The 12,065-nt window shown below is 48.0% G+C and overlaps 1 protein-coding gene across 4 annotated transcripts in view; it reads right to left on the reverse strand.

The window, feature by feature from the left end:
* Window positions 1-8,397: 8,397 nt before the first annotated feature.
* Window positions 8,398-12,065, reverse strand: part of pkz (protein kinase containing Z-DNA binding domains) — a 34,268-nt gene continuing 30,600 nt past the window's right edge. For 2 of the 4 annotated variants that reach the window (XM_090201745.1, XM_036945939.2), the window contains 2 exons: window positions 10,946-11,008; window positions 8,398-10,845 (listed from right to left, as the gene is read on the reverse strand). In XM_090201745.1, the coding sequence (XP_090057871.1) occupies window positions 10,720-10,845; window positions 10,946-11,008 (189 nt within the window). In that variant the 3' untranslated portion in view covers window positions 8,398-10,719. The remainder of the gene's footprint in view (window positions 10,846-10,945; window positions 11,009-12,065) is intronic. The other 2 variants (XM_090201743.1, XM_090201744.1) reach the window with 2 other exon arrangements.

The raw sequence follows: 12,065 nt of genomic DNA on the forward strand, positions 1-12,065 counted from the left end.
CTGAGGGGAGGAGCTGAGGGGAGGTGTGGTGAGGAGCTGAGGGGAGGTGTAGTGAGGAGCTGAGGGGAGGAGCTGAGGGGCGGTGTGGTGAGGAGCTGTGGGGAGGTGTGGTGAGGAACTGAGGGGCGGTGTGGTGAGGAGCTGAGGGGCGGTGTGGTGAGGAGCTGAGGGGAGGAGCTGAGGGGCGGTGTGGTGAGGAGCTGAGGGGAGGAGCTGAGGGGCGGTGTGGTGAGGAGCTGTGGGGCGGTGTGGTGAGGAGCTGAGGGGCGGTGTGGTGAGGAGCTGAGGGAGGTGTGGTGAGGAGCTGAGAGGCGGTGTGGTGAGGCGGTGTGGTGAGGAACTGTGGTGAGGAGCTGAGGGGAGGTGTGGTGATGAGCTGAGTGGAGGTGTGGTGAGGAGCTGTGGTGAGGAGCTGAGGGGCGGTGTGGTGAGGAGCTATGGTGAGGAGCTGAGGGGCGGTGTGGTGAGGACCTGTGGGGCGGTGTGGTGAGGAGCTGTGGGGCGGTGTGGTGAGGAGCTGTGGTGAGGAGCTGTGGGGCGGTGTGGTTCCTTGGTAAACAAGTATTTTTCTGTTAAATTCACCATAAAGAGCCTGTCAAGAGAAGTTCTTTATTCCACTGCTAAAGCCACAACCAGCCAAACGGCCCCCCTCACCTCGAATACAAGGACCATTGAACATAAGTCATTATTCTAACCGAGCTATTAGAATTTGCTTTTGTACATTAATGGACGTGAATGTTTCAGTCTGAGAATCTCTATCCTCTGGCACTAGAGTCCTGCATCAGGCAACAGCAAAAACGTAGGTGGTCCAGGAGTTGAGAGAGAACTTGGATAAATGCAATGCCGCAATTACACTTGACATGTGGACTGACTATTTTCGAAAAATAGGTAAGGTGGGCTTTTGGTTTCTCTCCCTATAAAACCAGAAAGAAATCATTCTAAATAACAAACTATCTTTATTCACTACAGTGTGGAAGAGTGATAACCCCTCTATTGAAAGTGAGTTTCTGAAACAGTGTTACATCTGCTCCTGCCATGCCCTCTCCTGTGTCTCCTTGACCTGCCGCCACTCCCTCCCTCTCTCTGTGTGTGATTGTGTGGGCGGAGACAGGTGTGCTGAGCAGATCCCCACCAGCTGCAACCTGTTCCATAATCAAGACCTCTACAAATACTCAGCCCTGCCACTTTCACGCTGCCAGATTGTAATCTCTGCTCAGTCAGTCTATGCTTCTAGTCATTGTTACTGTTAGATCATGTTGTGCCTGTTTTCCCTGCCTGATGCTTTTTTCCTCTCCGCTACAGTTCTGCCCGCTCTGACTCTGGTCCCTGTCTCCAGTCCCACGTCTCGTCATCCTGCTACTCTGTCCTGGATTCTCCTCTCTACTACTGCCTTGGATTCCCCTCCGTACCTGCCTACCCTGTCCCATCCCCTCTCGCTCCGGTCTCAGCCTCCTCACCTGGTTACCCTGTCCCATCCCCTCTCGCTCCGGTCTCAGCCTACTCACCTGGTTACGATGTCCCATCCCCTCTCGCTCCGGTCTCAGCCTCCTCACCTGGTTACCCTGTCCCAACACCTCTCGCTCCGGTCTCAGCCTCCCCACCTGGTTACCCTGTCCCAACACCTCTCGCTCCGGCCTCAGCCTCCGCACCTGGTTACCCTGTCTCAACCCCTCTCGCTCCAGTCTCAGCCTCCCCACCTGGTTACCCTGTCTCAACCCCTCTCGCTCCAGTATCAGCCTCCCCACCTGGTTACCCTGTCCCATCCCCTCTCGCTCCAGCCTCAGCCTCCCCACCTGGTTACCCTGTCTCAACCCCTCTCGCTCCAGTCTCAGCCTCCCCACCTGGTTACCCTGTCAACCCCTCTCGCTCCAGTCTCAGCCTCCCAACCTGGTTACCCTGTCTCAATCCCTCTCGCTCCAGTCTCAGTCTCCTCACCTGGTTACCCTGTCTCAACCCCTCTCGCTCCAGTATCAGCCTCCCCACCTGGTTACCCTGTCTCAACCTCTCTCGCTCCAGTCTCAGCCTCCCCACCTGGTTACCCTGTCAACCCCTCTCGCTCCAGTCTCAGCCTCCCAACCTGGTTACCCTGTCTCAATCCCTCTCGCTCCAGTCTCAGCCTCCCCACCTGGTTATCCTGTCAACCCCTCTCGCTCCAGTCTCAGCCTCCCAACCTGGTTACCCTGTCTCAACCCCTCTCGCTCCAGTCTCAGCCTCCCCACCTGGTTACCCTGTCCCATCCCCTCTCGCTCCAGCCTCAGTCTCCTCACCTGGTTAAAACCCGCCCCTCTCGCACCGGCCTCAGTCTCCTCACCTGGTTACCCTGTCTCAACCCCTCTCGCTCCGGCCTCAGTCTCCTCACCTGCTTACCCTGTCTCAACCCCTCTCGCTCCAGTCTCAGCCTCCGCAACTGGTTACCATGTCCCAACCCCTCTCGCTCCAGTCTCAGCCTCCGCACCTGGTTTCCTGCAACCCACCCGAGCTTCCCCTGGCCTGCACTCCATCTTCCCCCTGTGTTTCAATAAATACCTTGGTTACTTCATCTCAGTCTCCTCGTCTGAGTCTGCTCTTGGGATCCCCTGTTCCACTCCGAGTAACAGTACCATCTGGCCAAAGAGATGAACTCAGCAGACTCTGATACTCTCCACCAAACCCTCGCCGGCCAAGGCGCCCTGCTCGGGCAACATGACCAAGCCCTGAAGACCCTTCTGGAGCACATCAAGGAGTTTTCACAGAGCCTGTCTGGCCTACAGGGATGACCCTTCGCCTAAAGCTACACAACCCACAGATTGTCTGGACCGCCGGAAAGGTAACCACTTGGAGTTCATTTTGTCACTCTAATTGTCTACATTCTGCCATTCCCCTTGCCTTGTCTGTGCCCCAGTTCGTTCCAGAACCTCCGGACCTGTCATCAGTTCCTCCCGAGTATCATTATCTACCTCCTGTGTTCAGGAAGCATCACGTCCTGTCGCTGCCGCCTCATCGGCTGTACAACTGCACCATTGACCTCCAGCCTGGAGCTCCTCTCCCCAGTAGCGGGGTGTTTAACCTCTATCGCCCCGAGCAAGAGGCTATGGAGAGGTACATCCAGGATTCTCTGGCTGCAGGGCTTATAAAACCATCTTCCTCCCCGGTGGGTGCTGGGTTTTTCTTTGTGAAGAAGGATGGGTCACTGAGGCCGTGCATAGACTTCCGTGGGCTGAATATTATCACAGTGAAAGAACAAGTGAATTTAAGTATGCTCTCTAATTCTCTCTTTCTCTCTTTCTCTGAGGACCTGAGCCCTAGGACCATGCCTCAGGACTACCTGACATGATGACTCCTTGCTGTCCCCAGTCCACCTGGCCGTGCTGCTGCTCCAGTTTCAACTGTTCTGCCTTATTATTATTGGACCATGCTGGTCATTTATGAACATTTGAACATCTTGGCCATGTTCTGTTATAATCTCCACCCGGCACAGCCAGAAGAGGACTGGCCACCCCACATAGCCTGGTTCCTCTCTAGGTTTGTTCCTAGGTTTTGGCCTTTCTAGGGAGTTTTTCCTATCCACCGTGCTTCTACACCTGCATTGCTTGCTGTTTGGGGTTTTAGGCTGGGTTTCTGTACAGCACTTTGAGATATCAGCTGATGTACGAAGGGCTATATAAATACATTTGATTTGAAGTACCCCTTGCCACTCATCAGCTCTGCTTTTGCCACCCTCCATGGCGCCACTGTGTTTGCCAAACTCGACCTCCGGAATGCCTACCACCTTGTCCGCATAAGAGAGGGGGGCGAGTGGAAGACTGCGTTCAACACACCACTTGGTCACTTTGAGTATTTGGCCTTTTGGTCTTACTAACGCCCCTGCTGTTTTCCAGAACCTAGTCAATGACGTAGGTGTGTTTAGACACTTTGTTTTTGTCTGTTTAGGGGTGAGGTGGGTTCCTGCGTCAGCGCTTTTGGTGGCCCACCATGGAGAGACTTCCGGCAGTTTGTCTCAGCCTGTTCGATTTGTGCCTGGAACAAAACCTCCAATAAACCCACCTCCGGTCTGCTTCGCCCTCTTCCCATACCCAGTCACCCCTGGTCACACATAGCTCTAGACTTCGTCACTGGTCTTCCCCCATCTAACGGTAACTCCGTCATCCTTAACATTATTGACAGGTATTCCAAAATGGCTCACTTCATTCCCCTCCAAGCGCCCATCCTCCAGGGAGACTGCGGACCTGCTAGTATCCCATGTGTTTCATCTGCATGACATTCCCACTGACATCGTTTCCGACAGAGGACCCCAGTTTACATCCCAGGTATGGAGATCCTTCTGTTCAGCTCTTGGTATCAATGTCAGTCTTTCTTCTGGATATCACCCCCAGACCAACGGCCAGACCGAACGGGCCAACCAAGAGATGGAGACTGCCCTACGCTGCGTGACTTCTGCTAATCTTTCCTCCTGGTGCGCTCAGCTACCCTGGGTTGAATATTCCCACAACACCCTCACCAACGCCTCATCGGGTATGTCACCCTTTGAGTGTGCTCTGGATTACCAACCCCCCTTGTTCCTTGCCCAAGAGGTTGAGGTAGCGATTCCCTCTGTCCATCTGCGCCGTTGTCACCATACCTGGAGTTGGGCTGCCCTTCTTCATGCCTCCGACAGGCCCCAGTCCCAAGCCAATCGTCGCCAGGCCTCAGCTCCAGTCTACACCCCAGGTCAAAGGGTACGGCTCTCATCGAAGGATCAGCCATTGAAGGTGGCATCGAAGAAACTTTCCCCTCGATTCATTGGTCCCTTTGAAATTGACCTTGTCATTAACCCAGGCTGTGCGCCTGAAACTCCCAACCTCTCTCAGGATCCATCCTACCTTCCATGTATCCCTGATTAAACCTTTCTGCTCCAGTCCACTGTCTCCTCCTGCAGAAGCTCCTCCACCACCTCGGGTCAACAATGACCATCCTGCCTATCCTGGTATTATCACTGATAGAGGGATCCTGATATTATCATCACTGATAGAGGGATCCTGATATTATCATCACTGATAGAGGGATCATGGTATTATCATCACTGATAGAGGGATCCTGGTATTATCATCACTGATAGAGGGATCCTGGTATTATCATTACTGATAGAGGGATCCTGATAGAGGGATCCTGGTATTATCATTACTGATAGAGGGATCCTTATATTATCATCACTGATAGAGGGATCCTGATAGAGGGATCCTGGTATTATCATTACTGATAGAGGGATCCTGATATTATCATCACTGATAGAGGGATCCTGATATTATCATCACTGATAGAGGGATCCTGGTATTATCATCACTGATAGAGGGATCCTTATATTATCATCACTGATAGAGGGATCCTGATATTATCATCACTGATAGAGGGATCCTGATATCATACACATTGTACATCTATATAATCAATTACTCTTTGATTTGTTCTGCACACGTTTGTTGCACTGTTCACATTTCCCTGATTGATTGGTTGTTCCTTGGGACTGTGGTTCTGGGAGTGTTCTGCAGCTGCTTTTCCATGAAGAATAATTATTCTCCCTAGATCACCTTCATGGCTGTCACCAGAGGGAGGGAGAAAACAATTGACGGACATCTATGGTGAGAGGGGTCGTGATCTTTGCTGCCGGGTCTCGACTTCTAGGAAAGCAGTTCAAGAGGCCGGATGGGCTTTGAGCGAGATAAGGACAGAGATACGGACAGAGCGAGAGATGAGAGACAGAGAGAGAAATAAGGACAGATAGAGACAGAGAAACAGAGAGAGAGAGAGACAAGGACAGAAAGACAGAGAGAGAGAGAGATAAGGACAGAGAGACTAAGAGCGAGAGACAGAGAAGGACAGAGAGAGAGAGATGAGAGACAGAGAGAGAGATGAGAGAGGTGAGAGATGAGAGACAGAGAGAGAGATAAGGACAGTGAGACAGAGAGAGAGAGATAAGGACAGTGAGACAGAGATAGATAAGGACAGAGAGACATGTCTGCATGTGTGTGTTTCTGTTGCTCATTAGAAAAATTAGATTTCAGTCTTGGATACATCATTCTAGAATACGAGCTCCAGAAACCCTCCAACCCATAAGGCCTGTGGTTTTGATGGTATACTAAACCAAATGATAAAATATACAGACCACAAATTCTAATTGACTTAAACTCTTCAACATTATCCTCAGCTCTGGCATCTTCACTCATATTTGGAACCAAGGTCTGATCAACCCAATCCACAAAAGAGACAATATTGTTGCCAATAAGTGAAATATGCATCAGCAGTAATCTCTGAAAAATCCTCTGCAGTATCATCAACAGCAGACTCCAACATTTCCTCGGTGAAAACAATGTCCTGAGCAATGTCAAATTGTCTTCTTAGCAAAATACTGTACGACAGACCACGTATATACACCCTGCACACCTTTATTGACAAACAAACCAAACAAAACACATTTTCTCATGCTTTGTTGACTTCAAAAAGGTTTTTGACTCAATATGTCATAAGGGTCTGCTATATAATTTGATGGAAGCGTTTGTTTTGGGGGGGGACATAAGATATTATAAAATCAATGTACACAAACAACAAGTGTCCGGTTCAAAGAAACACACACGTTTCTTTCCTCAGAGCCGTGGGGTGAGACAGGGATGCAGTTTGAGCCCCACACTCTTCAACATATATATCAATAAGCACTAGAACAGCACCCGGCTTCATCCTACTGGACTCAGAAATTAAATGTTTACTGTTTGCTGATGATCTGGTGTTTCTGTCCCCAACTAAGGAGGGCCTACAGCAGCACTTAGATCTTCTGCACAGATTATGTCAGACCTGGGCCCTGACAGTGAATCTTAGTAAGACAAAAATAATGGTGTTCCAAAAAAAGTCCAGTAGCCAAAACGATAAATACAAATTCCATCTAGACACTGTTGCCCTAGAGCACACAAAGAATTACACCTGCCTCGGTCTAAACATCAACAACACAGGTAACTTCAACAGGGCTGTGAACGATCTAAGAGAGAAGACGAGAATGGCATCATTAAGTCATCAAAAGGAACATAAAAATCGACATCCCAATTAGAATCTGGCAAAAAATACTTGAATCAGTTACAGAGCCCTCTATGGTTGTGAGGTCTGGGGTCCACTGACCAACCAAGAATTCACAAAAAGAGCCCCAGGATAGCAACACAATTAGACCCAACCAAATCACGAGAAAACTAAAGTAAAAAGTATTACTTGACACGTTGGAAAGAATTAACAAAAAAACAGAACAAACAAGAATGCTATTTGGCCCTAAACAGAGAGTACACAGCGGCGGAATACCTGACCACTGTGACTGACCCAAAATTAAGGAAAGCTTTGACTATGTACAGACTCAGCATAGCATAGCCTTGCTATTGAGAAAGGCCGCCGTAGGCAGACAAGGCTCTCGAGAAGACAGGCTATGTGCTCACTGCCCACAAAATGAGGTGGAAACTGAGCTGCATTTCCTAACCTCTCGCCAAATGTATGTCCATATTAGAGACACATATTTCCCTCAGATTACACAGACCCACAAAGAATTCCCCCAAAAATCAAATTTTGATAAGCTCCCATATCTACTGGGTGAAATACCACAGTGTGACATCACAGCAGCAAGATGCGTTTCCCCTGACCCTGCCTGCCGCCCGGTACCGTTGCCCCACCTCTGGTTACTGACCCCTGCCTTACCCTGACCCTGACCCTGCCTGCTGCCCGGTACCGTTGCCCCCCGTCTGGATTACCGACCTCTGCCTTACCCTGAGCCTGCCTGCTGCCCGGTACCGTTGCTCCCCGTCTGGATTACCGACCTCTGCCTTACCCTGAGCCTGCCTGCTGCCCGGTACCGTTGCCCCACCTCTGGTTACTGACCCCTGCCTTACCTTGACCCTGAGCCTGCCTTCCGCCTGGTACCGTTGCCCAACCTCTGGTTACTGACCCCTCCCTGCCTTACCCTGAGCCTGCCTTCCGCCCAGTACCGTTGCCCCACCTCTGGTTACTGACCCTGCCTGCCGCCCGGTACCGGGGGGGGGGGGGGGGGGGGGGGGATATTTGAGGTGTGTCCTTAAAATCATGATCCAAAGTGGTCATTTCAGGCAGCGCTGATAGGAATATTCCAGACAAACCACAAGCTTTTAGCGGTAACGCGGTTGGTTATGGCATGGATTTTGACAGCACAAACGCAGCCAATCCAGCCGTGACACCCACTGCCCATATCTGCATGGAACAAGAGAAGCCGAATGTGCTTTTGCTGCCTGTCTACTTCCTATTTAGAAACATAAAAAAAGTTGTTTTTTTTCTCCTTCCATTTTGTTTTATTTAATGAAAAACCAAAGCCTCCTCTCAACGAAGGCTTTATAAAGTCTGTCAATAAAGGGTTTGGCTCCTGAGACCACTTAGAAATAAATATTAAAATCACCAAAGCTTTATTAAATTAACACCAAGTTTGAGAGGAGTAAATCAACAATTTCCTGCATATCATGCAAGGACATGCATATTTGACCAATCACCCACTTTTTTTTTGCACAAAACAGTTAAATCATCGCATTATTATTGCATAAAACAGACCCATCACCGCAGTACAAAAAACCTGGGCTCACAATTTCAACCAATCACCGCATGTATCACGTTATCTGGTTGAATCAAGCCACACGTCAACAACTTTCCCCTCGTCATCGCATTTGTGACAAAATCATTGCATACCGCCATGCAAAATGTCAGAATTCCCGCCACAAAATCAATCATTTTCCCACAAATATCACCAACAATCCCCGCAAAATCTTGAAGGGACTGGTAAAAGCTCGAGTCATCCGTATCGCGGAGACTGAATTCACGGTAAACGCTACATACGTCTGATCAATTAGAAGCTCTAAGACTCACAGCTGTAATCGTTGCCCAAGGTGCTTCTAAAATCTATTGACTCAGGGCTGTGACTTCTTATGTCAATTAGATATTTCATTTTCAATTTATTAGCAAACATTTCTAGAAACATGTTTTCACTTTGTCATTATTGTGTGTAGATAAAAAAATATATTTAATCCATTTTGAATGCAGGCTGTAACGTCACAGAATATGCTATATGTCAAGGGGTATGAATACTTTCTGAAAACACTGTGACTGCCATACAACAACTAGACCGAGACTGCCCCCATGTGTTACAAACTATACATCTCTTCTAGACATCGAGGTACGGGCTTTATGGTCTTAATAGTATACAGAAAATAACAATATTGGCGTTGGACATTTATTTCATAAGCTCTTTATACAGTATGCGTCTGTAACATTTAATTCAAAATCACGTTAATTAAAAACAACAAAAAAAAGCACAAGTTGCGTATTTGTGGAGACTTGCCACATTTGGAAGAAACCATGAGTGCCCATCTATCTCCCTGTAAGAACATTCAATGTTTTCATTTACTTTTAAATAAACTCCATGATTCTGTCAATTCTGCCCTTGTTATTATTAGAAAGTTTTAAAAAAAAAGTAGAAATGATCACAATAAAATTGACATAATTTCAACTCCGTACATGTTGTGATTACTAACCAGATCAGTCGCTCAATACAGTCTTTGTTCACAGTCTCTGCTGTCCTTGTCTGTTCCTTACTAACCAATACAGTCTTCGTTCACAGTCTCTGCTGTCCTTGTCTGTTCCTTACTAACCAATACAGTCTTCGTTCACAGTCTCTGCTGTCCTTGTCTGTTCCTTACTAACCAATACAGTCTTCGTTCACAGTCTCTGCTGTCCTTGTCTGTTCCTTACTAACCAATACAGTCTTCGTTCACAGTCTCTGCTGTCCTTGTCTGTTCCTTACTAACCAATACAGTCTTCGTTCACAGTCGCTGCTGTCCTTGTCTGTTCCTTACTAACCAATACAGTCTTCGTTCACAGTCTCTGCTGTCCTTGTCTGTTCCTTACTAACCAATACAGTCTTCGTTCACAGTCTCTGCTGTCCTTGTCTGTTCCTAGGGCTAAAACTGAGATGGGGAAACAATAATTGTCCCCACAATTCCCCTTCATCCTGGAACATGCTTCAGAAGATTGTAAAGTTAGGGGAGTTAGTGTCCTTGTCTGTTTTTAAGACTCTGATCGACAACACCGTTTGTGACAACTGCAGTTGTTTCTGATCTTCAATTGAATCTTTAATTAACTTGTGAAATTGTCTTTGGTGTGTATTCTGTATTTTTCTGTAATGTTTTATGGACACGCTGCTATTTCCCTGTTTTGACTTCTTGCCAGGTCGCCCTTAAAAATAGTTTTTGTTACTTAAAAATTGGTCTTACCTGGTTAGAAACCTATAATAAGAACACCTTGGGTTCTGCATTAGAAATATGTGGTGGACACAAACATTTTTCCTACACATAATATTAATATTTACCCTCTATTCCGTGTAATCAACTTTTAAAAAGAAACCGTACAGCAGAAACAAAAGTGAAAAGATAAGTGCCAAAATGTTCCTGAGAAATACAGTAGGATACTGTACTGATACCGATCCCCCTCATAGTTCACTGCTTCAGTTGAGGCATGACATCATCACTATGCGCTCTGTCTTGAAGAGAACGTGTCTTCTATCAAATCAAATGTATTTATATAGTCCTTCTTACATCAGCTGATATCTCAAAGTGCTGTACAGAAACCCAGCCTAAAACCCCAAACTGCAAGCAATGCAGATGTTCTATGCTGACATCACTGTTTTCCCCAAAACATTTCAAGCCACTACCCTGCAACATTTCATACAGTTTTCTGTTGTAATCCAGTTTGGTTTCCGAGCAGGTTTCTTTTCAGGATCGCAGCAATCTCTTCTGCGTTTTGTCGGTTTGCTGGCGACTCTGACAGCATTTTACTGATGAGTTTATGCTGCGGCAGAAAACACATGGGACAACATGAAGATACTGTGTACTCACTCTAAAACAAGTTGTATAGACAGGCAAAACAGACAGCTGTCACCACTCCTTACCTCGAAGCTAAACTTCTCACGGAAGTCAGAAGGAAATGTCCCTGTCTGCAGGCTCTGGAACACCTGTGATAACATGGGGCAAAACTACAGAGTAAAAAAATGGTGCTTTAGAAGTCAATAGCTTCTATAATATAATAGGTTTCCATCCAATTGGCGACAGCTTCTCATGCGAATATTCTACAATCTGCATAGAAACAGCATTTTCCAACCAGAGATGTTTCCATCAAATGTACTTGTTTCAGATAAAAGGCTGTGATGACGTAGTGATGATAGCGGACGGGGGGGGGGTTACACGATGATGATAGCAGACAGGGGGGGTTACAACGATGATGATAGCGGACAGGGGGGGGTTACACGATGATGATAGCAGACAGGGGGGGTTACACGATGATGATAGCGGACAGGGGGGGGTTACACGATGATGATAGCGGACAGGGGGGGTTACACGATGATGATAGCGGACAGGGGGGGGTTACACGATGATGATAGCGGACAGGGGGGGTTACACGATGATGATAGCGGACAGGGGGGGTTACACAATGATGATAGCGGACAGGGGGGGTTACACGATGATGATAGCGGAATGGGGCTACACAATGATGATATTGGACAGGGGGGGGGGTGTTACACGATGATGATAGTGGACTGGGGGGGTTACACGATGATGATAGCGGACAGGGGGGGGTTACACGATGATGATAGCAGACAGGGGGGGTTACACGATGATGATAGCGGACAGGGGGGGTTACACGATGATGATAGCAGACAGGGGGGGTTACACGATGATGATAGCGGACAGGGGGGGTTACACGATGATGATAGCGGACAGGGGGGGTTACACGATGATGATAGCGGACAGGGGGGGTTACACAATGATGATAGCGGACAGGGGGGGTTACACAATGATGATAGCGGACAGGGGGGGTTACACGATGATGATAGCGGAATGGGGCTACACAATGATGATATTGGACAGGGGGGGGGGTGTTACACGCTGATGATAGTGGACTGGGGGGTTACACGATGATGATAGTAGACAGGGGGGGGTTACACGATGATGATAGCAGACAGGGGGGGTTACACAATGATGATAGTAGACAGGGGGGGTTACACGATGATG

This window comes from Oncorhynchus mykiss, chromosome 16, assembly GCF_057628025.1.
Source record: "Oncorhynchus mykiss isolate SJ-2025 chromosome 16, ASM5762802v1, whole genome shotgun sequence".
Lineage (NCBI taxonomy): Eukaryota > Metazoa > Chordata > Actinopteri > Salmoniformes > Salmonidae > Oncorhynchus > Oncorhynchus mykiss.